Below are 25,486 nucleotides of genomic sequence, written 5' to 3' on the forward strand. Positions count from 1 at the left end.
GATACAGTTATAGTGGCGTTTTAACTTATTTCTTGGGGGTAGCAACGCAGCTGTGGCCGACTGCAGATAGCAGGATTATTATTAGGTAGTAGTAAGATTAGATTCCAACCTGAGGTCGCAAACAAATGCGTCTGGCCTCGGATAAGTAGTCACCTATCCGAGGCATTCCAGCTGAGTAAGGGAGGACCCTTATCATTCAAACCACAATACAGCAGCGTTTAACACTGCTGTTATTCGGCAAAAAAGGTGTAATATAAAAAAAAAAACAAAGTTATAGTTATTATATATAATTATTTAAATGAATTTCATATGCAATTGATAACTATATAATAAGTTTGTGATATTTTTGTAACATATATTATAATTGTTTTATAAATCAATTATTTTACTGCTTCAGTTGCCGCCGCGAGCGCCGGGGAAAGGAACTGAAAGAAAAATAATAGATACATATACTTATTTACGTTTAAAAAGATTTGGAAGTCAAGATTTTTAGTAACGTTAATTCTTTTTTTTATTCTTGTTAAAAAAGCCTTTTATTTGATATCTATATTATTATACATACATAAAAATAATCGGTTCGCCATGTTGGGGAGTCCATCGTATTGGATTTACTTTCAAAAGACGACATCTAAAATTTAAAACAAGACTGGGTTTTGAACTTCGGTCTATAATTTGGCATAATGTGATCAGTTGCGGACTAAGGTCTGGCCTAAGAGGCCTGAGGGTCTGAGGCCCGGAGCGGAAAATTGAGTAAAGGTTGATTTGATTGTACAAAATTACGACCTCCTAGGAACGGGGATTGGGGCAAACCGCCTCTCCCCCCCCTTCAGTCCACTAGAGAATGGGATAAAAATAAAAAATAACAAAAAATAACATAAAAAGAAACTTACGCTTCCTGTAGGGGTAAGGATTCTGTTGGTTGGCGTAGTAGTAGCTGCCGTCAGGGTTGCGTACGTACTCGGGTTCAGCGTCTGTAACGTATAACATATTTTTTAAATCCAATCATATACAAAGCACTGACGGGATATCTAGACGCACGGCTGTGTATCCACAAGTATATTTTACAATTACAATTCAAAGTTAGTAATTATAACACTGTTAAATACTTACTGGGTTGCTGGAAACCTCCGGCTGAAATAAAAAAACATTGTTTAATCAGTTATTTTTACTTAATTGTATGATCTTACAAGTTTTGCCTCGGGCGCCTAACTCTACCAAATGGTAATAGTGCATATATATGGGTATGTACTTTAGGCCATTCACAAATAGTATCTATATCAATAAATTAACAGATACATTCATAATTATTTACCATACAGATAACACACTCAGATAGGTAGATAACTTGCCGTGACATGATTTAGTTATTTACGAGAATTTCATATAAGAATGAATTGTAGAGTCTACATAAAAACGATTAAGCAGTTTTCAAAAATTCTTCATTTTTTGATTTAACTATTACAGAGACTCTTCAGCTTTATTTATTTGGGGTAAGTATGTTTAACTGTATATTTTCTGTGATATTTGTTGTACTTACGGTTGTGAGGGCGGGAGAAAGCAGAGTCGACATCATGCAAAATGGCTGTAATAAAACGGAAAAATATGTATATCGTTGTAAATAAATGTTGAAAAAATCTAATTAATTCAATTCCCGCCATGTGTCTCGTAAAATTGTTCTTATTCTTAAATCCCAGGTTTGTTAATTCTCAAAAATTGGGAATTAGTAAAATAAGAAGGTACTTATTTTATGTAAGAAAATATATTTTATATTTTATTGGTTTATGTATCAACTTTCTATTTTTTGTCTTGTTGAAGACAAGCGTTATCCATTACTCTTATTGTCTGAAAAAAATCATGTATTATTAAGCAAAATCCGCTAAACCACGCCCTATATCGTATTATCTTACGTTATCAGTTTATTCCAAGTTTGTTTCATTTTAAGAACGAACATATTACGATAAAGCGTAAAAGTTATTGTGTTAAATTTTGTTTTACATTAATATTGCGAAAATATGTTTTAGTAACTAATTTCACTATTGTTTGTTCAAATGTGTAATACAATTAAATTTTGCAGTTAAGGGATTACTGTTCAAAGGTAGTGGAAAAACCTCTTAATACAACTACTTTTCATTTATGTGACTATTGAGTTACTTACGACCGCCGTCGGGTTGCTGAGCTGAAAATAAAATAAAATCCACTTAATTTCATTTCCTTCAACAAAAGTAACGGTATTTAAGAAATAGTTAATTAAGCTATCATTAATTACAAACTGAACATTTAATGCAAGGCAATTGTGATCAGCTTCAGGAATAACCCGTTCAGAATATGGTAATTTTTGCAGATGTTACATACTGTGACCGCTCACTACCAGGTGACCAGCATGTTCAGTTTCTACTTCAATCTTATATAAGTAAATCAAATGTTTTCTAACTTCTTAAGCTATGGAACGAGTGCATCATACGGAAATAAATTTATTATTACATTGAAATGTATTATAATATTATATTTAAAAAAAAATATTATCTTAAAATACTTACTGTCGTGTGGCTGGTAGAAACCAGGATCGACGTTGCTCAAATCTACAATAAACATAGGTTAATTAAGTTACATACATAAGTGCAAGGTATAAGTAAAAATATACATATAGTTAGACACAATAACCACTATAACCAGTCTCTTGGGAAGCATCCACTACTGGCTACGTATTATTCGAGCAATATTCAATCTTCAGACGAAGCTAGCGCCCTCACCTAATTTAAAAGTTACATTAACAAGAGAACTTAAGCCTTTAAATACTAGGGGTAGGGAGATACGTTAAACCACGCTATGCAATATAATACAAACAATCCCACCAGATAATATGAAGCAAGCGCACATAAATCCGATCATACGTTTCGTTACAGTAATTCTAATTATTGGAAGAAAGAAAAGCAGGGTTTTACATGTTATTTATGTTGATTGAAAATGGTCTTGTAATCATGTATAAAGATTACTTAAACGCTCAATAATAAATAGAGCGTTTAAGTAATCTTATTTTAATAAAAATATGATAGAAAAAGAAACAATATTTAGTAGGTATGACTGTAGAGTTGTAGACTTAATTTTTTTCTTATAAGATTGGCAGGAAGGAAATCTTATGAATAATGGTAGAATACGGGAATAGAACGGTATTTGGATTAAGAGGTAGCCATTATTATAACTATAAGTATAAACCAGTATAGGTATTTAAACTATTATTTTAGGTTATAGATAATATATATAAGATACGAAGTAAGTTTAAGGAATTATTTTAAAATGATGACATGAAATATTATTATAAAATAATAATAAAATATACAATAATATATTTTATATCTACTTTTTCATTGCTTGTTCACAGTACAAAAGTAAATGAAAAAGATTTTTAACATAAATTCAATATGTACGATATAACAATATGAATAGACAAATAAAATAAAAACGAAATATTATTTTTCTATCCATTTCAATAATATTAATATTATAGTGTTTATATTAAGGTAATAGTAAAGCCAAACCTGTTAAAAACGAATAAGTGGAAATTAAATTGTATTTAGAAAATGTTTTATTCAAATACGTTTTGGGTATGTTATTTACAATAAGTGGTCTTCATTAAATACTGAATACTCAGTAGCATACCAAATTTAGGGTTGTTTACGACGTGCACTGAAAATGAAATACTTCTTGAAATAAATTGCATAATTCATGAGGTGTATAACAAAATAATAATTTTCTATTAATGTGTGTATAGCGTTAATACTAATAATTATATAAATATGCGTACCTTCACTAGGATTGCGATCGACTACGTGCACTGAAAATAAAAATTTGGAATATGTATGATATAAAATCGATTTAAATATATTTATTTTATTACTGTAAAATTTTCTTTTAAAACCTGGCTGGTGTTACCACAATCAATAATTAAAATAAGCATACCTTCACTTGGATTGCGATCGACTACGTGTACTGAAAATAAAAATTCGGAATATGTATGCAATGCCATGTTTGTAATACTACCTATAAATTTGATTTAATTACATTTATCACTCCAATATTTAATAAAAGAAATTGTTAGTTGCCAGTGTTTCTACAATTTATAATTAAAATGATCATACCTTCACTAGGATTGCGATCGACTACGTGTACTGAAAGTAAATTAATTCAAGAAATGTTCATGTGTGTTATATAAATTCAAAATAAATTAATTATAAAAATTATAACTAATTATGATTTAAAATGCTTACCTTCGCTTGGATTGCGATCAACCACATGCACTGAAAATTAAATAATTCGGGAAATGTATGCAATGGCCAGGATCGTCATAAATGTTTCATATTTTTTATGAACAACTACATGCACGAAAATAACACAATTTTAGAAATGTTTGTAATGCTCATGTGCATAAAATAAACATAATTTAAGTATTTAACTTTATTTATTTAATGAAAACATACCTTTATTAGGATTCCATTTGGATACATGCACTGAAAATGAAATAATTTTGAAAATGTATGCAATTCCCACTAGTTTTAAATTTTTTTACACATTTGGATGCTACGAACAAAATGATAATTTAATTTTAATATATTGTACCTATTTAAAAATACCTATCAAAATAGACTATTATAAGTTATGCATTCTATTACTTTTATTGCGATAACAACATGCACTGAAAATGAAATAATATCCCTTTATTGCTAAGTCGATGTAAAAAATACAAATATTTTTTTATAAAAATTGTTTATATAAATAAATAAATAGGTGATAAGGTACAAATGTACGCATACCTTTGCTTGGGTCGTTATCAACTGAAAAAAAAAATTATGAATTGTATACTTTTTTAAAATTTAATTTGATTTGATTTTAAATATATATACTTTAACGTGCATTTTCAACGGTTTTTTTTTTAATTTCGATTATCATGGCAATTAAATTAACATCATTTATGCTTAAGTGTTTCATCATTTATGCTTTAGTTTATTTTTAGAATTACCCTAAAATTAATTTAAAATTTCATAATCCGGCTTATCGTAAAAATATAACGTACTAGTAGATAACTAGTTTGGTTTTTTATCCACAAACACATTGTAAAGTGAAAATAAGGAGGACGGTAAAGGAGAGGATATCTTTCCTGCCTGTCTTTTTTCCAACACTTCACACATACACACAGGACACAACCATCAACAAAAAATACCCTAAGCTATGGGTGCTAGAGACACAAAAACGAACACGGGCACGCAAAAGCGGAACACCTTATAATTTCTCGATAACAAAATTATAGACGTCGATGTTGCAATATTAAGTTGGATGCTACATATATAATCCATATAGAATCAAATATATTTTTTTTACAATAAGTCCTTAATTTTTACTCTAAAATACTTTTAAAATACCTTGCGCCTTCACCATGGCCACAAACGCCAACAAAACGATCTGGAACAACACAATTTTCATTTTAGAGCAATATTATCAACAATTGAGGAAGATACTCAAAATATCACTGGTGAAAGTAATGTGTGCGGTTAAAAATATTGGCTATCCATCTGGATTATAAGATAAGCGATAAGATTAGGAATGTCATGTTTATTGTTTTAGCAACTGGAATAATCGATAAGTGAGTAATGTGGAATAATCTAGTGATGTCAAGATGTCTTTTTCTTTATCAAAATAACGGTAGCAGTGATAATGATAGAGGCACATAAATTTTGATTTTGAACATTTATGACATTGATAAAGACGAGAGTGTTTTTAAATCCTTTAAAAAAGGCTGGCCGCAACCCCGGAAACCTCAATTTATTCGCCTCCTACAACAGGCAGGAGATACAGTAGCCCTATTCTGGTCCCGGAACTACAGGGACCGACCTTTTTAGCCTACCTCACCTTTACAAAGCTGTAATTACGACCATGGTAGATACTGCGAAAGATACAAACCAGGTAGGTAGGTACATAGCAAATATTTTGTACCACGTTAGGGATACGGTAGAAACCTTTATAACCCTATATCAGTAGTATTTAAAAGTAAAGTCGAAGAGTTTTTTATTTGCCTTTTTTAATGCACACTCTAAATATAAAACAAAGATAAGGTCGACAAGTTTTGCTATCTACATGGCATTCAAAGATGGTAATATGAAAAAAGGTTAACAAAATTTGAACAATCATTAAGCAAAGTCAAATACAAAAGCACCAATTTATTTAAACACACATCCTGCCTTCGTGAAATATGTATACATATTTGCTGTAAAACAATATGATCGTGTATATCTCATTAACATCTTAAGTATATAGAAGGTCAATAAAGTCGTTTATTTTATTTTGTTTGGAATTCATCTTAAACTTCAAGATCACCTGTTCTGTTTTTCATAACTGTAATATTTATGTGTATGTATATAAATGTATGGCATAGGTGCATAGTATATAATGAATTTGAAAAATCGAATTGTTATTAAAAAAAACTAATATTTTTCAATTAACTAAATTAGAATTTTGTTTTGGATAAGCAACTTTGTTAAAATATTATTGATCATTCTTACCGGAAGTACTTAACAACTCTAACGACACCCCTCAGATTGTAATTCAATTTCTGTTATAAAAGCCAGTATAAAAAACAAAGTGGACAGTTAAATTAATTTTGTGGTAAAAAAGAATCTATATTACCTACTGTCTAAAACAATTAACGTTACGTGAAGGCTTATTCTAGTCAGAATCTAAAGATTTCAATCATTATAAAAGATAGGAAAAGTCAATGCTAAATTTATTTATTTATTTATTTATTATTTAATGGTCACTAACATACTTTTCACTTTTACATAATCGAACATACATACATTATCGAATAATCTCTACTTGCTAAGTGGCAGTACTATTATTAGTGACGACATCATGCCAAACATCGTAATTAAAAATATGATAATTAATATACAATCATAATTCAATAATATTAAAATAAGACAATATTTTTTTTTTCCTTTTTTTTTTTATTTATTACAATTTTAAATTTTAATTAAGTAACAATTATACATAATATATCTATCTATTTACAAACTTAAAATCTATACACAATATACACAAAAAATATAATTTAAACAAAAAAAGAAATATTAAAACTTAAATAATTAAATATAAAACAATGAGTCTAAATCACTGCCTCCCGGTAGAGTCCCAAGAATGCTGGCTGCGTTGCCGCGTTGTATGGCCAAACTTAATCTTTGGCCAAAGTACGCACCAGCTCTTGGGTCTCCAGAAACGTCAACCAGACGCGACGACATTTCTTTGAAGAACCGTCGTGCTTCTGGCCCCCACGGACCCAGAGTCTCTACCGCAAACGGCACAAATATGTAGCCATCCCCCAAGGCTGCATATTTGCGCCGCTTCACAGATTCAGCCGCCTCTGCCGCACCTCCTGCATGCGTCGAGGTCACTGAAATATGGGATGGAGCCAGCGTATCCACGCAAGTCGCATCCCATACAAGTGACCTCCCCTGTTTCCAGGGAACGAGAGTCATACCGTCGGGCCGCTTGCCATCATCACGTGCAATACCATTCGGCTCAAGGCAAGCCGGCACGTTGATGGTAACAAGGGCCCTTCGGATGATATCGTTGACACACGCATGACGCGACAAGCGACCAGCACTGCGGCGGCAAGACAGTCCGTGGTGGCCAAACTGGCTGACATTTTCACCACAGAGACAGCGATGTGGCTCATTTGTTTTCATACCTAAACGCAGGCAGACACAAATTGAAAATGATGTATTATCAAAAAACGTACCTAAATTGTATGATGGTAAAGCCTGCAGCCAAAAACCTGACTCTTTTTCAGAGACTGCTAAAAGACGAGCCCGCTCTGAAAGATTTTGTGAATTGTCTAAAAGTTTTTTATGGTAAGATTTACAAATGGGCTCGTCCCACAATCTCTGAACAGTTTTGTCATCAGGAAAATTTTGCCCTGGGCAGGCCAATGTCCAGGCAGTTTCGGCTTCGTTCACATAAGCAATTTCAAGATTATTAAAAGCCATTTTATGCAGTATCTTGTCAATTAAACTTTGTGTGCTATGTGAAGAAGCCAAAAACGCCGGTAAGGATACACTGGAAATTTTGCGAATTCCCAAACCTCCGTACCGAATAGGAAGGGAAGCCTGAGACCATGCATATTCGGAAAGATTACAATTAAGAATTTTGACAAGAGTGTTTCTAATGAGTGAATCCAGAGAATTTAGAATACTTGTAAATTTAAAAATAGGACTACATCTGCATAAATATGTAAACCTTGGAACGAAAAGACAATTTCTAATAATAAAAAAAGCCATATGAGAGTTGATTTCATAAAGTCTGTAAGAAATATCATTGAATTTCTGAATATGTTGATCTATGAGCGTTGTCACAGACTCTAGAAATACTGGAGCACCGAGGAGTTGAAGTGTATTTTTATTTAAAATTTTGATGCCAGGTGCTATTTCACTAAATTTGACAAAAATATCAGAATTTTGTGAGTTGTTAAAAGTATCATTAATATACAGTTCACATTTTGAAAAATTAATATTTAGACCGATATCTGAAAATTTTTCAATTATCTCTTTTAGATCCGAAATTACTGAATTTACTTCACCTCCTAAAGTGCCGTCATCTAAATACCAAACATTAAATTTAGAATTTAGATGTGAAATTATGGGGTGTATAGCTAGACTAAAAATGGCCGGCCCAAGTGGGTCGCCTTGCTGGCAACCAACAGAAGAATCTATTTCGTTATTCTTGTACATTAATTTTGAGGGGGTACTATAACACTGCCAAAGATAATTGAAAATTTTGGGAGCGAAAGATTTGATTGCTTTTATCAATCGAATTAAATGCATTTTTAATGTCCAATTTTAACAGCACTTCACCTCCATTATTTAAAAGAAAAGTTCGAGTGGCATGTACAGCAGCCTCGCACCCTCCCTTGCTTCCAAAGCCCAATTGCACAGGTGAACATTCTGACGACACTAGTGGTGAAATATGTCTGCAACACACTTTGGAAGCAAGACGGCGGAAAGTACAGCCTACAGCTATTGGACGAATTCCGCCATCCTTTTTTTTAAGGGCACATAAATTGGCACCGTATAAAATACCTGTAATTTTATTATTAACTTTACCTGCAAGCATGAAGTTTATCAGCTGCGTGATATCCTCCAAAAGGGCTCTACCGATGTTACCTGTAGATTTACACATCAGGTCTTTAAGGTGTTGTGGAGTTAGTCCATCCAGGCCACCTGCAGAACCACCTTTAAAGGACATCAACGCAGCCAAAACCTCTTTACTAGATACTTGCAGGCAAATGTCATCAGAATTAGGTGAATCTGGAAGATGAAATGATGGTAAAGGCGACGGATGCTTATCTTTAAGGGCCGAAATAGTTTCAAAGGAGTCAGGTGCAATAGTGTCATTTGAAAAAAGGAGAGTTGCAGCTCCCTTAAGATCGCCATCGCTAACTTTTTGTTCTATTTTTTTTTTTAGATTTGTAGTCGAAAATCTGGGCTGTTTTAAAACATCAACTAGTGAAATTTGGTTAGCACAGTTTGATTTAATGATCTTTGTGAGGGAGCTGTGCCCGTCCTTTTTGGCATGTAGTTTAAAGTAAGCAAATGTCAAAAGTAGCTCCCAGCTTTGAATCGAGTTTGTGTTTAAAACATTTCGAATTGATTCTGAAAGGCTTGTAGCAACAGTAATACGAGCACCTCGAGGAATTCGTTTTACTGCTGCCACAGAACCTTTCAAACGGCTTAATGTATATGAAAAAGATGAGTCTGTCGATGAATGAGGTACATTTATATTTGATGGATTATTATTATTATTCGAGCTATTGACCTTACACGATGAATTGGAGTGTACTTTACCTGTATGAATATTTAGCCCTCTATTTCCTTTAAAGAAACGTGGCTGGGAACACAATTGACACTGCACGAAACATGCCCCAACACTATTACTGGATTGGCTGCAGGAGCCTGCGGTTAGGTCTTGTGGATTATTTAAAGACATATAAAAACATATTTAATATTTACAAAAATAACTTTCTATAAATATTATACACAAATTGACACTATAATAAACAATAAAAGTCACAAGTGACAATAACTTGATGAATGTTATCGTTGCAGGCTGGAGACGGGCTACAGCATTCAAATATATAATCCAATGCTCGTATCATGCACAAATTGTTTATTACATTCGTATCATTGCAAACAATGTATAATGTGGATCAAATCACTTCATAAAATTGTCATATGGGAGTTTGCTTGGGGGACAGATCTCGTAGGTCCTCTTTTCGGTGTAGATGGGAAGATATATCAATATTTTTTTACGTAATATGTTCACGACACTGTCCTAAATCCTGTATTAGGCTTCAAATAATAATTTCAAATAAATAATTAATTAAAATATGATTTGTTTAAGGAAAAATCGTTCTTGACATATCTTTGACAGTTCTTCTTTTTCCTATATTAGTTAAGAAAATAAATATTTAATATTAAATAATATTTATAATGATATAAATATTTTAGTTAAGAAAAAAATAATGAAATTACAAAACAGACAACATGAATTAATTAAATGAGTTACTAATTAAGATCTTTTTCTTCAACTTTTCACTACTATCGGAGAAAAGGTCTAAATTTTTGCTTTTCTCTAGCGAATTGTATTCTCTTATAAATCTATTTATCGGAGCGTTACGACCTAAGTTAGAGTAGCACATCGGGTTATGTAAAATGTTAAATCTAGAGTATCTAGGCAGCTTAGAAGGAGCGGAAAAAGTCAATGTTGACAATAATTCGCTTGCATCTAGTGAGCCATTTGTAAGTTTGGCGAGAAACATGATATCCAGCATGCGTTGAATGATATAAGATATTGTTTTTACATACCCTGTATAGGTTTCAAAAAACTAAGGGTGCTGTGTCAATACAAAAACAACAACTGGGATTTAATTATAATGATTGTGAACTTTAAGTCTTTTGTTTTAAAAACAATCTTATTTTAGTTATTTCTAATGTAGAAGAATGATACAAAGCCACTAAATACAATAATACTTATTTGATGACTAAAAGTGTGTTAAAACATCTACAATAATATCATGAAAATAAAGGTAGTGATTAATACTCTGATAAGCAAATACGTAAATGTAATTCGATTCGTCATCCCATACCTATATATCTTATTTGAGACATTTAAATATCAAATATAAAGATGTAAATCACTGCAGCTCATATCTACAGCGATCGCTTAATGCATTAGTGGGATTAGATTGATGGGTTGCAGGATTACATACCAAATAGTCCGAGTCAAATAGATGGAAATGAGTAAGTTATTAGATTTACCTACATCAGGTACATCAGGAAATGGTTGTTTATTAATAATTATATAAATTGTAATTCCAGCTCATGTAATTTAGCCGCTTGCAGGGGATTTTTTACTGCTCCCTTGTAACAGGTGATTGTAATAAAATAACTGACTAATAAGAACTTGTCTCTGTAAAAAGGTCCTCCTTTTTCCGCTTGTTCATTCAAAGCTGATGTCATGTTCATAGTTAGTCCAGTTTTCCTGTTAGTAAATAACCAGAGAATCGTGTGATTGCTTCGAATATCACAACTCTCCCCACTGTTGTAGTTGGTTTCTGATCGTTTATTTTGGTGCAAAGACATTTATGTAATACAATCGCGATACGCACTATGAAGCTGTATGTATTACTAGACCCTTTATAGGAGAGTACTAGCAGTAGTTTATCTTTAAGGGCTGGTACTAAAATGGAAAGAATATAAAAATCAGGTACGTAAGGTAGGTGTTTAACTTTTTACAAAAAAAAAATACATAGATAAAAATCTATTGCTCAGACTTCGCCTTGAAATATATAAAAAACAGACTAAATAACTTGGAATAGTCTATATCACGCCGGTACACAAATTAAAAATCTAAATGAATATAAATATTAGGTAATAATTTCTGAGAAATTAAGCGAAAAAGTTTATCCCTCTCGTGACCTTTACAACCGGTATCATTTCGAAAGATAATAATTATAGTCATTTATGTAATTTATTAAATTATATATAAAATGAAAAAAAATGTTTTTTTTTCAAATCCATATCGCACGAGACGAGACGAGATAATGTCATCAGGCGACATTTGACGTAACGGATGTGCTCGATTAGGTCTCCTCTATCTAATCAAAAAATATGCCTCATACCTATGTTATTTAATGTTTATGGGGTGATAACATTGACCTATCAATATCTCGTATGTTCCAAATACCTATCCTGTTTCTACGACTCTATGAATAATTTTGTAATTAAATATAAGTAAGTAAATAAGATGAATAATGAAATATTGTGATAAATGTATAATAAAGTGACACACTGAGTGACTGAAATCTTCTTTGTCTCTCAAATACTGGGATGGTTGGCTTTATGGGCCCTCCAAAGGGCGGAAGGCTTCCGAACTTCGCAAATCCAATTCTGTATGGTTCTCGACGATGTTTTTACTTTTTATGTTACTATGAACCTACTTCAGAGGGTCTGAACCAGTGGTCCACGGGACATCAGTGTTCCGTGGCGGCACCAGAAGAGTAGAACGCAAACTTTTAAATGATGACCTTCATTAGGGAATAGTGAGTAAATAACTTTGCGCATTATAATGTAGAGATTGAGCATACGATCTTACAACACAAGCTATGGGACGGTCTTAGATAAAGAGCAGTTATTTCTTCTATTTGGGGTGGGATCCAATTATTGCAAATACGCAATATAGTAAATGAAAAAGAAACACAAAACATCAAAAGAATAAAATATATGCAAAATATAGTTAAAACCAGCGTCAAATCTATACATATATAATAGAGCGAGCGAAGTGGTTGCTCTAGGCGCCAGGTGACGCTCTAGGTACCGAGTCTAGGTTTCAGCTACAATAAAAGCCTAATTAAAATAATATTTATTTAACATAATACAGAAGTACACTTTACGTGATGTGAAAGTGTTGACAAAAGGACGTAGAATAATCTTGCTCTACCCTAATCAAATCTGGGTCCAGCGCTGGATCAGATTATTAAAAAATAACGATTTTCGACTAAGGGAATCAGTACTTGTGGTACTGTACTAATTTAAATGATAATACAACTCAACATGTGATCATGAATATTGAGAAACATTTGAAACGAAAGAAAGAATCATTTTCCTAATATTTTATTTCATTACTTTATTCAAATACTTATGTTTCGTAACTGTGTAGTTAATTCGGCATTCTCATAAATTTTTCGGCCACTGGCCAATACGACCGAAAGTATAAATTCATTTTTATAGGTAACATTAAAAGTAAATTAAAAGTACAGATATTCATGAAATTACATATAGACATCCAGACCAGACATAGACCGCTACGAAAATTTTAAAAGATATAATAAAAATAAATTGTTTGTCTAAATACATACCACCGCGACCTTCATGATTTGTCGATAGATGAAGCTGAGTTAACAATGTTTAACTTGTCGAGTATTCCTTGCTAATGCCAAGATGTTTTGGCGTGGACTCTTATAAAGCTTTAGATAAACCCGCCGCGACCTGTGTCAATATTTGGGTGGTAATCAGAAGATGTCTCACTAGCGTAGTTTTTTCCTACTCATTTCTGCTAATTTAAGTGGTGTACCGATGAAGCGATAACTCAATAAAATACTCGGTAATAGGGAATATGCATGTGATTTAGATTTACTTGTTATTTTTTTCCTCGGTACGATACGGTTTTTTTCTTTATTTCGTATTAAATTATTTAAAACTTTAATCAAAAATCGTAAATTATGCGAGCGAAATTCAAATTTGCAAAACGCATTCCCATTGGTTGAATCGAAAAATGACGTCACATAGCGTGTTACGACGTTTATCGGCGTCGATATTCAAACTGTTTGAGAGAAAAATTGTTTTGTGTATATCCCCCGAAGTGTTATTTATTACCTAATGTGCGATTTTTCTACATAGTATTATTAGGAATAATCAAGAACAATGATTTAAAGTAGTTTTGTCATAGCACAATCGGATTATATACCTAAAATATGCAAAATGAATAAACTAGTTTTTATGCATAGGTCAATTCAGAAATATTAAACTGATCATAACTTATATTGTCAATATTCATCTATCTTTATAATATTATAATAGATTATAATGCATTTTGTGTGTTTCAAATGATAGTGTTTTATGTAGAAATCGATAAGTACCTAACGAAGTAGCTGATCAATGCAATATTTTAAAATTATTTACCTAAAATTATTGTTTGTTACTACAGTAAATGCAAATGTAGATACTTTATCTGTTTCCTATAATCATGCACTACTTTTTTCGTATTTTCGCATCGTTTGCAACAGAAAAAAAACACTATATAATGTATTTATAGTAGTGGTTTTGCACAATAACTCTAGGAAATATTTATAAGGCCAAATAACCAATTTAGCCTTCCCATGATGTAAATAGCGATAAAACCTGAAAACGTTAAGTAATAACTTTATGTGCATATAGTTATCATCAATATCAATACAAATCACGCTACGTGACATCATTCAAAAAGCGCGTAAAATGGCGGCGATCAAATGTGTCAAATTTTATTGATACTTTAAATAATTTTTAAAAAACTATTTATATATTTTTAACTGTGTTAAAACGACGTGATAAGTGGTTTAAAATAATAAAATAAAAATGTGCATATTCCCTATTGTTATTGTTGTTTCCTAAAACAACTGATTACTATTAAGTATTTCATCATTGTTTTGCTGTGATTGTTATTTAACCCGAAATGAGATAAGCCTCTTATATATTTTTTTATTAGTAGCCATATTTGTACTTCTATATACCTAATTATTATATAATAAACAATTTATATAACATGGGCACGTGTAACAAATGGTTGTTCTGGATTTATAGATACTAAACTTCAATATTTTGGTACCCACCGATCAGTAGGTATAACGAAAATCGTCTTTGAGTATTTTATTCAAAACTGATTTCTATAAGATTCTTCAAATGCCGAGAAAACACGGTGTAAGAAACTCTATGGGTAAGTCATAAGTATGCGACTATGCTTATGTACCTACCTATATTTTTAAAATATTTAAATTAGGTAACTTATTTAAAAGCTTATACTTCTCTAATGTAGAGCTGTACGGTTTGTCACTTTATACATACGTTAAGACTTATCTAAGATCTCTTTCTTACACATCTTGTAATATTTGTTAGCAGGAATGGCAGGGGCTTTTTCACTTTAACTCATAATTATCTCTCGAAAGTTAGTCTAGCTAGATTATTCTACTATATACTTCTGCTTTGTATATTCTAAAGCTATATCTACATCCATTATAATACGATTTGTTTCAACTTCTTTAAAGTGTCATTACTCGGGAGATTTCATGTTATCTTTTGGGCGGAACCCTATTTTTTCTAAAATAAAACGAGCCTAAATTATTTACTCTTTATAACATTAACTTACTGCGACTTAAGTTTCGTCAAAAAGTCCAACTGTTTCAGAGATCTGCTGGAACAAACAGACAGTCAGACAAAAAAATCATAAATATTTTTTCTAATAACTTATAAGTATCTTTCAAATATACTTTCATATGCATGTAGTTAAAAGCTGTTACACTTCAGTAATATCAATTTGTCAAATCAGACACTTCAATTTCATTTATTTATATAGATTCTTTACGGGGATTTCATTATTCCGGACTGTTTTTGCACGATTCGTCTAGTGTACACACTAGACTGTTTTTGTATAGAAATACCTGAGCTTTGGGCAGTTACTTGCGTAATAACATTTTAAACATTCCTTAAAATGTTATGCGTACATTTTTATAATAGTTCGGACAGGCAACTTAGTAGTCATATAATAGAACAGTACTCTGCTACTCTTTATTGCACACTTACAGTTGAATTTAAACAATATGTAATATGGGTACACAGGTCAGAGTAGTATGCAATAGGCGGTCTTATCGCAGACAATTCATATTTAAATAAATTCTTGTGTTTCTTCAAAGTACAGGTTTTCTATAGGTACAGCTAAAAATTCATGATCCCATATGAAAAACTTGTAAGTTTAAGTATGTTACAGCGCTGTAATTATAGAGAATCGTTTTAATTAAATAAAATCGTAGTTTCGTTGTACCTGTCGCATTCGCTGACGCACGGTTACCAGGTAATGTAAATAATCACTACGAAAGACTTAAAATAATCATAAAAACATACTGCAGTGGTTTTACTTGCTTATGTAGACAATTAGGTACCTACTAAACTTGCCTTATCAAAGCATGAATAATGATAATATCCAGGTCATTTGGATTGTGGGTAGATTAAGTGGTGAGATTTAGAATATGGCTTAATTTTATTTGATCAACTTGAATAACAGAAACAATTATTTTGATATCTTAATTTTATTTTTCTATTTATTACCTATATGTTATCTCATTTAAATGTATATTTTGTCTTTTTTTATAGTTTTTAATGTCTTATTTTATATGGTTTTAAGATTGAGTTTCGGGATATTATGCTGCCTTGGATATTATCCCCCAATAGTAATAAGAAACCCATGATAGAAATATTTATCATAGCCAGCCATATTCCACCATATTGCAGCTGCTTGTGGCATTATTGTTATTATGAGTAAATTATATTCACTTTTTTTAAGAAACACTCGAAGCTTGGAAAAAATCGCTTTTATCGGCTTCCTATTGTAGTAAAATTAAATAAATATATAAAGTTTGCTACTAAAAGCTATCTACTTGATTTGGGTTTGAACCTGGAACCCTGTGCGCGTTAAACCAGTATGCTTATGGCTGCGTAAAGAAAATCGTGGTAAAATATATTTTTCAGACTTTTTCTATATAATGTGAGTGATTTGAATAAAACTTTATACTGTGCAGTTGTGAACGAATGAGATGAGATGCAAAATATTTAAGGAAAAATAAATAACATTAGGTCCAAATTTAAGGAATCTATGGCCTCGAGATCAATAAAGTAAAATCAAAACAACAATAAACAAAATAAAAATGTCAACGTCAAACTTGTTGTCAAATGTGCATGAAGGAAAACTTTTAGAAATAGAAGGAAATTCATTCCTTGTTTGTGGAAAATATGAATATTATCACACGTTATGTGATGGATTTAATGATACGGTAAAATAAAAAAATCAATACATTTTATTACACATTAAAATAAGAAGTACGTATAAATAACCTATAAATTTGTTTCTATTTTATTTATAGGGATGGGGCTGTGGGTACAGAACCCTTCAAACAATATGTTCCTGGCTGAATCACAATTATGCCAAAAACTCAGTGCCAATACCAAGCATACCGGATATTCAACAAATTTTAGTGACCTTAGAAGACAAACCAAACTCATTTTTGGGGTCAAGAGAATGGATTGGTAGTTTCGAAGTAAGTATTTACCTACTGATTTTTTAAGAACAACGTTTACTTTATGATGTAACTATTTCTGAGAAAAATACGAATCTAGCAAAACTGCGTCTTTGAATATAAGTCCATACCAATTGCAGTACAATTACAAGATTAGCTTTTGCAATTGAGTTAAGATTATTATTATTTTACTGTATGATGCAGTCCACCTGGTAAGTGGTTACTGGCATGCATCAACATCTGTAATCAAACCCAGATAGGATTAGATTCTTACCTGAGGTCAGCCACAGATGCGCCTCTACCTCTGAGGAATAAGCTGGAAAGCCTCAAAAAAGTATGTCTTCCGTACCACACCTTTCAAACCAGAACACAGCAGCACTTAACACTGCTGTTATTAGGAAGAAAATGGGTGACGGTGGTGTTGCCGGAGTCAAACCACAAAGATTTCCATCCCAAGAAGTTAGATTTAAAATTGGTCATTCTGGATATGGGTATATATGGACTGTTTGAGAACAGCATATACATTCTACTCGAATAGTCATTGTCAAATTCTCAAGTTGTCTTTTCTACGGAACCATTGAACCTTGAAGATTCGATAGCAATTGAGAGGCAAAGTTTAAGGATAACACTTGAACATATTTAAATGAAAGACATACATAACTATCTATAACAGTTTCAATTTCATTTTTTGTATTACAGGTGTGTATAGTAATTGATAGATTATATGACATTCCATGCAAAATATTACACGTTAAGAAAGGAGATGAGCTTGGTACGTTAGTAGATACCTTGAAAGGCCATTTTGAGATGTTTGGCAGCCCTATCATGATGGGAGGAGATGTGGACTGCTCATCAAAGGGAATAATGGGGATTAATATACAAGGAGACAAGGCCAGCTTGTTGGTTGTGGTAAGGAACCCATTAATATGAGTTTTCTAAGTTGTCTATGTATTTTTTCTGTAACCTTTATCTTTTAAAAGTCCATTGATATGTCTTTAGAAAGGATTTACTTTTTATTTAACCAATTTGTAGCACCCCCAATAGTAGATAGGAAACTATCTGATAATGAAATATACACATTTTTTTAATTATCACTTTAATGTTTAAACTTTGAACCATTTAGCTAAGTTATCAGCCATGGGGTAGGTAAGGTTGTGGGTCATAGCTAGCCGGGGCCAGTCTGGAGAATGTCATAACTACTATATGGCAACTTCAACACTGCTGTTGTTTCTTGGATATTTTATAACATACATATAAACAGTATTATTGTTCTTGTCAATGTATTTTACTTTAAATTAATACCTAAATCAAAATTTAAAATTTGTTAAAGCACTGTATGATCAACTACATACAACGTATTCCATGACTTTTCACATAGGATTTATTGTTTACAGGATCCCCACTACATTGGAAAAGAACAAACAAATGAATTTCTCCAGAACAAGGGATGGGTGAAATGGCAACCATTAAAGGATTTTCTGAGCTCTTCATTTTACAATTTGTGTCTACCCCAAATTAAAAGCAACAGTAAAATTATGTCATAAAGATATTAGTTTACTTTTTATTTTGCTATGAAATTAATTTGTGAATTGTGTAAAATTAATTTATTTATAAAACTAGCTGACCCGGCAAAAATTGTGTTGCCATATAAATAAAAAAAATGTTAAGGGTGAACCACCCTTATCACTTAGGGGTATGAAAAATAGAAACCGATTCTCAGGCCTACTGAATATGCATATAAAATTTTGGTGAAAATCGGTAAAGCCATTTCGTAGGAGTATGGTAACTAACATTGTGACACAAGAATTTTATATATACGATTTTGACTAACAGAAAAACCATATAATGCTAATCAGTCTTTATTCAAATAATAATTAACCTTAAACGAAGGTACATGTCAATAAAATAAACTACATAATTGCACACAAATATAACAATTCCCTTACATGAAGGTGTTTTATTGTAACAAGTCAAGAAATTGTTATTCAATTACCTCAATATTAAGCCTTATAAAATATTTTTGGTGCAATATCGAGATCATTGGAAACTACAACTTAATAATAACCAATAATAAAAAATTACAATTATTCAAAGTGAATAAACTGAATTCATCCAATGTCAACTATTCTATAACTTGTTGTCAATGAATTCAGTACAATTATTACTAAGAAGTCTTTTTATATTAAAACCTAGCAAATAGGATGGCGACGAAGTGCCACTTGATGTGTAGATATTTAGATGTAAGGGGATTTACCAAAATTTACTACTTGATGGATCATTTTAGTAATTTTTTTAGCACCCGGATGTTATAGCCCCTCACAATAACCTGCATTGTACAGTTCCCTATATCTCTAATGTACGAGGATAAAGAATATTGGGGACTGAAAATAAGCATAACGTTTGTTAATAATAAACCAATATTACGCAATCATTACGCGTAATATAGGCAGGAATTGTTAATTATCGATCATTGAAAACCAATATTTGGGTTAAACTATTACAATTGCATCCATTACAAACTATTACATCCATTATACTTCAGTTCACATATCCAGTTCCAATAGCATTCCAGCTATAGGCGTAGTATTCATGTCCCTGTAGTCACGGGACTAGAAAAGTGCTACGGTATGCCCTACCTGTCGTAAAAGGCTACTTAAAAGGGGCTTCCGGGATTGCAGGCGGCAAGAGTGGGAGCTCGAACCGTCCAAAAAGCAACTCCAGGAAGAACGGCGGTGTATGTGGTCGCATACCGTTGTAAACACCAGGTGTACGGGAGGAGCGTAAACTGTTCGTTCAGCCCGATAGGAGCATCGCGCTCTAAGGACTCCAGTTCTGTTCCATCAGAGATCCCGAGGAGTTCTCCACCAAGTGCTGAGGACGGCCACCGGGGGGGATTCAGTGCGGTAAAAATCCCACATAACCCAGCGTCGCTCCCACGTCGTCGGGTACCTTTTGAAAATTTCCCCCTCGTAAACAAAAAAAAAGTATTCAATATTCAATCCGTGTTCATGATGAGACAGACGCCCTGCAGCACCCAGTGGCTGCGGTGCTCGGCGGTCCACAAGTCTGACTCGAACACCAGCCCTACGCCCATCGCGTTGCGCCGCTGCGACGTCGTGTACACCGGCGTGCGGAGAGTGTTCTAACACATATAAACAATCAATTATTATTACTACGATGAGGAATTGTGAAATTATGATGACAATGTGTAGAAATATCTGAAATTAGAGTTTGTTCAAAACCCGTGATTGCATTATTAATTAATTTATCCAATGTGTTACTTCAAGAACGGACATCGACCATTTCTGCCAACTAAAAATTGACAAATTTTGATCTTTGGGTCCCTTCTAGCCCATAGTCTTCTTGTCCCGGCTGAGCCTTAGGCTCGCCGCCAAAACCCAGTGAAGCTGTGCAAGCTACTAAGGCCACCAGTAACTACACAATTTAACAAAAACGATATTTGGTAGACAAAAAATAGATAAATTGTTTTTTAATAACAGGAGATAGCTTTCTTCACTTCTTATCTTATCACTATACTACTGATATTTTGCAATGCTCTAATTTTGTACCCAAGCATTTTTTACGTCATTAGGTATAAAGCAAAGCAACAGCACTCTGTTTATTACTCTGAAAATATTCTTTACCCATAGTGTATGGTAACTGACCTGAAGCTTCAGCTTGTGGAACTCAATGGGTATGATGTACATGACGGGGAGTTCTGTAACAAGCACCTTGGGGTGCGAGCGGCGCAGGCAGCCGTCCTCCAGGTCCCAGCGCGCGCCCTCAAGGTACAACCCTCGGATGTAGCAACCCTATAAGGGACCACAAGTAAATCATTATGATCAAAGTTCCATAAACAGTGGTAGAATCCTTTATGGTTTGACTTCGGAGGCACCATCACCACACCCATTTCTGTCTGATAACAGGAATTTTAAGTGCTGTTAAGTTTACAGTTATAGCAGTGACAGATTAGTGGTTAAGAAACAGCCTCTCGATCGAGGAGTCCGAAGTTCAAATCCCAGGCACGCACCTCTGATTTGTCAACACTATGCGCGTATTGGAAATTAATTATCACTTGCTTAAACGGTGAAGGAAAACATTGTGAGGAAACCTCCTTTAATGAGAGATTTAAAAAAAACTCAAAAGCATGAGAAGTCTACCAATACGCCAGCGTACCAATTGGCCAGCGCGGTGGACTACGGCCTAATCCTCCTTTATTCTTAGAGGAGACCCGTACCCAGCAGGGGGGCAATAATGGGTTGATGATGATTACTATTATTTCTATCATACCAATGTTAGTTTAATGAATTTAAACAAGAATAAAATCTCGTGTACAAAGTCAAGAAGAGAAACGTTTAAAAACAATATACGTTTACGTAAAACTTAAGCAAATATTTAGTCACGCACCATGACTATTTTACTCGACCAATTAGAACATTAAATATGTGTTCACTATATTGCAAACAACACTGCTTTACTTTTGGCACGTCTTTATTAATTATGTAAGTAAAGTTTTATGTTTTTCTAGTCCTTATACAAACCCTACACTGTTCGTCAATCCGTTTGTCCGTTTATCAATCATTCGCTAGCGTAATAAACCAGGTGCAATAACTTTTAAGAAAGCCACACCATTTTTTATTTGTGTGGAACATATATATAATTATACTCTGTAATGGTAATATATGCCAAATGGTTTTTTTAATTGAAAAGATAATATTTAACATAAATGTGTTTGTATGGAAATTAATGGAATCGTTAGTACATAATACAGTGTTAATATATCATGTATTGGTAGTTCGCTCATATAGAATTTGTTTAAATATCATCATCATCATCAACCCATTAATGTCCCACTGCTGGGCACGGGTCTCCTCTCAGAATGAGAAGGATTAGGTCATAGTCCATCGCGCTAAGTGCGAATTGATAGACGAATTGTTTAAATATGTAAGTTCACAATATTCAAACTTTCAGAAGTTCTATTTTATTTTAGTTGCTTGGAAAAAATTATGAAAGTGATTTTTTACAAAACCGACACCATAAAGTTGGTGTTGTTGCAGATAATCAACGATTTATTTTCAAGATTTAATGTGAAGGTAATAATAATTTTGTAATATTCTTTTTTTGTAATATTTTCACTTCTTGCGCATGTATATACCTTTTTTATAAGATACGCAAAGAAGTATAACTTCTTACACGACAACATAATACAAACCACTTCTTCCACACAACTTCTCTTATTCTTATCGGCTGGCATTTTTTTTTTATAATGTAAGAGTAGCAGACGAGCATGTAGTCCACCTGATGGTAAGAGGCTACTGCTGCCTATGGACATCTGTAATTAACCCCAGATAAGATAAGATATGTCCGGCTCGAAGGACCAATGTTCGGGAGCAAGTTGGCTTAACGATGCGCAGCAATAAAATACGGTTTTGGTAAGCGGATGTAATATCGTAATAAAAATCGTAACAAAATATGAAACGGTCGAGCGTGCGTCTGCGCCGAGGTTTGTTCGCGCACTGGCCCCCGCCCGCCGGTGAGGTCAATGCCCCCGGTGCGCGGTCGTTGGCCGCAGTCCCCGCGCTCCGCTCCCCTCGACCCGCTACTTGCGTAGACAATATGTCTACCTGAGGTCGGCCACAGATGCGCCGCTACTCCTGAGGACTAAGTTGGAACGCCTCGGAAAAGTCTGTCTCCCTTACCACAACCTTTAAACCGGAACACAGCAACTTCGAACACTGCTGTTATTAGGCAGAAATAGGTGTGGCGGTGTTGCCGCCGGAGTCGAACCACAAAGGGTTCTACCACCTTCAAATACTAACCGTGGGCGGCCTCTCCTCTATATCGTCAGTCGCAAGATGCTTAGTGACCCTGGTGAACTGCGTGGAGCGGTCGAGCGGCCACGTGTGCACGCGGCAGGCCATCTGCACGTGCGCGATCAGGTACGACTCCGGCACCTGCAGCCCCGACAGCCACATCACCACCGGCTCCTCCATCGTCGCCTTGGACGGGGGAATACCACCGTTTATTATTTATTTATTTATTATTAAAAATATATATCTGTTGAAATGAGGACTTTATTTGTCAAATGGCAGCAGTAAGGACAAAAGGTTATACTTTGGATGATCTATGTTTAAAATGAAGATATGAAAACATCGGTCAAAAACAAATTGCCTTCGATAAAATGGATTGCTAAATTAAAGTCACCCATTCAATACTCATACGTGAAGTATACTCATTCGTGAATAAAGACGGTGAAAAAACTTCAATAGCGTGATTTAGAAATACTACTAGCGTCATCTCTTGACGAGTTACGAAAAGTTGCCACAAAGCGATCTATCCATCCATCCATCCATCGACTTGAAACTAGTTACTTTTATGACTTCAATAGAATCAAATAACGCTTAAATTACCCACCCAATCAGTATACTGCTTGGTTCTGGATATGAAGTGGTCCATCCACCCCCCTAGCGACTTGCAGGTGGCCGGGGCGAGCGCTCGCCAGGCGGCGGGCAGCTGGCCGTTGTACAGCGACACCGCCACGTTGTCCAGCACCGCGTCCATGCCGATCTCGCCCGCTAGAGCCTTGCGGAGCTGAGAGAGGGTCGTGTTCATGCGCCCGATCAGACGGTTGAAGCTGGGGAACGAGGAAACGTTGTTAATGTTGGTGTTAATATGAATGGCATGTAGAGAGATTTCGAGAAAACATTGATCAAATTTAAGAGAAATTACGATAAGGCCTTTTGGCTTGGGATATCAAGTAGAAAATGACGAGTAAAATTCGAACAAGAAATTATTAAGAAAAAATATAAATGCAATAAAGACTGTGTAATAAATGATTCGAAAATATTTAAACTTTAAAAGTCGGTGGTAATTTGGTAACAGCACCTTGCAAGAGATATCTATTTTCTAAAACTGATGCTAATCTAACAATATAAAAAGAAAGGCAAAAAAAAAAAATAAACAACAAAATTAAAGATTGTTTAATTTTATTAGGGTAAACAGGGTGAACAAAATCTTAAAAAACTGATTATACTTTAGTACCACATGTCATTCAATTCATATTCTTATGAAAATAGTTGAGCGTACCGTTCTAGTTCCTGCAGCAGCACGACGAGCGTGGGCGTGATGTTCATCTCGAACTGCTTGCGCACGCGCCACACGTCGTAGGGCGCGGGCAGCTTGCCCAGGATATCCACCGCGATGCAGTCGATGAACTCCTCGCGGCTCATCGCGCCGCCGCCCTCGCCTGGCCACATTGCATTCAATTAATAACTGACCCACACTTTAGAAATTGAGATTTACACGTGACGTCATTGCATCTACTTAAGAAGTATCCCACATTATACATACCCTACACTATCACGTTGCGTCATTTACAATTTAACCTGCATTTTATCACGTGGTAAAGGGCCGGATTTAAGGGAGGGCAACCGGGGCAGCCGCCCCGGGGCCTCCACAAAAGAGGGCCCCCCACAATACTACAATAGAGACGTCGAAATTTTTTTTTTAAATTCCGATTAGTAAACACTAGTAAAAAATATATATATCTTTTCCTTTGATATTTTTTTTCGCTGTTTTACCTTTATCTACAGTACTTTGTACAAACATGAATACTAGAAGAATCTACCTGCGTTAACTAATAAAAATATTTATTGAAAAAATTGTTCATTTTATTCGGAAAATAATTTGGGGCCAGGGGGCCTCCACACATTTGTTGCCCCAAGACCTCTACACCTCTAAATCCGGCCCTGGGTGGTACAATTTATATACTTCCTACATTTTATTATTTTGCATCATTTAAAAGTCATGAAAAAAATTGACGAATGAATTGTAAATGACGTTACGCCATTTACGAACTACCCCTCATTGTATCTTGTTATAACATTAAGGAACGACTCCACACGATATATTGCATCGCATTTCGTCATTTTCAAATTACCCCACATTTTATCACGTTGCATCATTTACAAAATTTTAAAAAAGATACTCACCATTTGCAATCGCTATCCTCATTGAAGCATGAATGATAATAAAATGTTATATTTAATGATAAGATATTCTACT

General features: G+C 33.8%; 4 protein-coding genes across 15 annotated transcripts in view; 1 reads left to right on the forward strand and 3 right to left on the reverse strand.

Annotated features, from left to right (window-relative positions):
• Window positions 1–271: 271 nt before the first annotated feature.
• Window positions 272–13,598, reverse strand: LOC140752463 (uncharacterized). Of its 12 annotated transcripts, XM_073086771.1 has the most exons (15): window positions 13,460–13,598; window positions 5,415–5,454; window positions 4,809–4,829; window positions 4,476–4,505; window positions 4,266–4,295; window positions 4,137–4,166; window positions 3,958–3,987; window positions 3,803–3,832; window positions 3,658–3,684; window positions 2,538–2,579; window positions 2,156–2,176; window positions 1,538–1,582; window positions 1,111–1,131; window positions 891–971; window positions 272–425 (listed from the first exon to the last, which is right to left on the reverse strand). In XM_073086771.1, exons 1-15 carry the CDS (start codon window positions 13,472–13,474, stop codon window positions 394–396), a joined length of 495 nt encoding a protein of 164 aa, XP_072942872.1. In that variant the 5' UTR covers window positions 13,475–13,598; the 3' UTR covers window positions 272–393. The 12 variants fall into 12 exon arrangements, with proteins under 12 accessions (XP_072942872.1, XP_072942876.1, XP_072942875.1 ...); XM_073086775.1 differs by lacking the exon at window positions 4,266–4,295; XM_073086774.1 differs by lacking the exon at window positions 4,137–4,166.
• LOC140752456 (uncharacterized) lies at window positions 7,119–8,839 on the reverse strand. The gene has a single exon (XM_073086761.1). It carries the CDS (start codon window positions 8,772–8,774, stop codon window positions 7,134–7,136), a length of 1,641 nt encoding a protein of 546 aa, XP_072942862.1. The 5' UTR covers window positions 8,775–8,839; the 3' UTR covers window positions 7,119–7,133.
• Window positions 13,599–17,022: 3,424 nt separating the features above from the next.
• Window positions 17,023–19,369, forward strand: Ufsp1 (UFM1 specific peptidase 1). The gene is made up of 4 exons (XM_073086992.1): window positions 17,023–17,179; window positions 17,270–17,443; window positions 18,122–18,331; window positions 18,817–19,369. The coding sequence occupies exons 1-4, from the start codon at window positions 17,054–17,056 to the stop codon at window positions 18,964–18,966; spliced, it is 660 nt and encodes a 219-aa protein (XP_072943093.1). The 5' UTR covers window positions 17,023–17,053; the 3' UTR covers window positions 18,967–19,369.
• Window positions 19,370–19,485: 116 nt separating this feature from the next.
• Window positions 19,486–25,486, reverse strand: part of Dhc98D (Dynein heavy chain at 89D) — an 81,115-nt gene continuing 75,114 nt past the window's right edge. Inside the window, exons 88-92 of the mRNA XM_073086993.1 lie at window positions 24,509–24,668; window positions 23,837–24,056; window positions 23,242–23,421; window positions 21,088–21,234; window positions 19,486–20,564 (exon numbers count right to left, since the gene is read on the reverse strand). Coding sequence (XP_072943094.1) covers window positions 20,418–20,564; window positions 21,088–21,234; window positions 23,242–23,421; window positions 23,837–24,056; window positions 24,509–24,668 — 854 coding nt within the window. The 3' untranslated portion in view covers window positions 19,486–20,417. The remainder of the gene's footprint in view (window positions 20,565–21,087; window positions 21,235–23,241; window positions 23,422–23,836; window positions 24,057–24,508; window positions 24,669–25,486) is intronic.

This window comes from Epargyreus clarus, unplaced genomic scaffold (genome assembly GCF_041222505.1).
Source record: "Epargyreus clarus isolate Ecla_fem2 unplaced genomic scaffold, WU_Ecla_fem_2.2 ptg000024l, whole genome shotgun sequence".
Lineage (NCBI taxonomy): Eukaryota > Metazoa > Arthropoda > Insecta > Lepidoptera > Hesperiidae > Epargyreus > Epargyreus clarus.

What these genes read in the sequence shown, in the direction of transcription:
- LOC140752456 (XM_073086761.1), bottom strand. Translation starts at nt 8,774, where the DNA reads ATGTACAAGAATAACGAAATAGATTCTTCTGTTGGTTGCCAGCAAGGC.
- LOC140752463 (XM_073086771.1), bottom strand. An exon ending in GGCCATGGTGAAGGCGCAAG is followed by an intron (nt 4,830 to 5,414) that starts GTATTTTAAAAG and finishes TTTTTTTTTCAG; the next exon opens with TTGATAACGACCCAAGCAAA. An exon ending in CGATCGCAATCCAAGTGAAG is followed by an intron (nt 3,833 to 3,957) that starts GTATGCTTATTT and finishes TTTTATTTTCAG; the next exon opens with TGCACGTAGTCGATCGCAAT.
- Ufsp1 (XM_073086992.1), top strand. Translation starts at nt 17,054, where the DNA reads ATGTCAACGTCAAACTTGTTGTCAAATGTGCATGAAGGAAAACTTTTA. An exon ending in GTGATGGATTTAATGATACG is followed by an intron (nt 17,180 to 17,269) that starts GTAAAATAAAAA and finishes TTTTATTTATAG; the next exon opens with GGATGGGGCTGTGGGTACAG. An exon ending in AGGCCAGCTTGTTGGTTGTG is followed by an intron (nt 18,332 to 18,816) that starts GTAAGGAACCCA and finishes TATTGTTTACAG; the next exon opens with GATCCCCACTACATTGGAAA.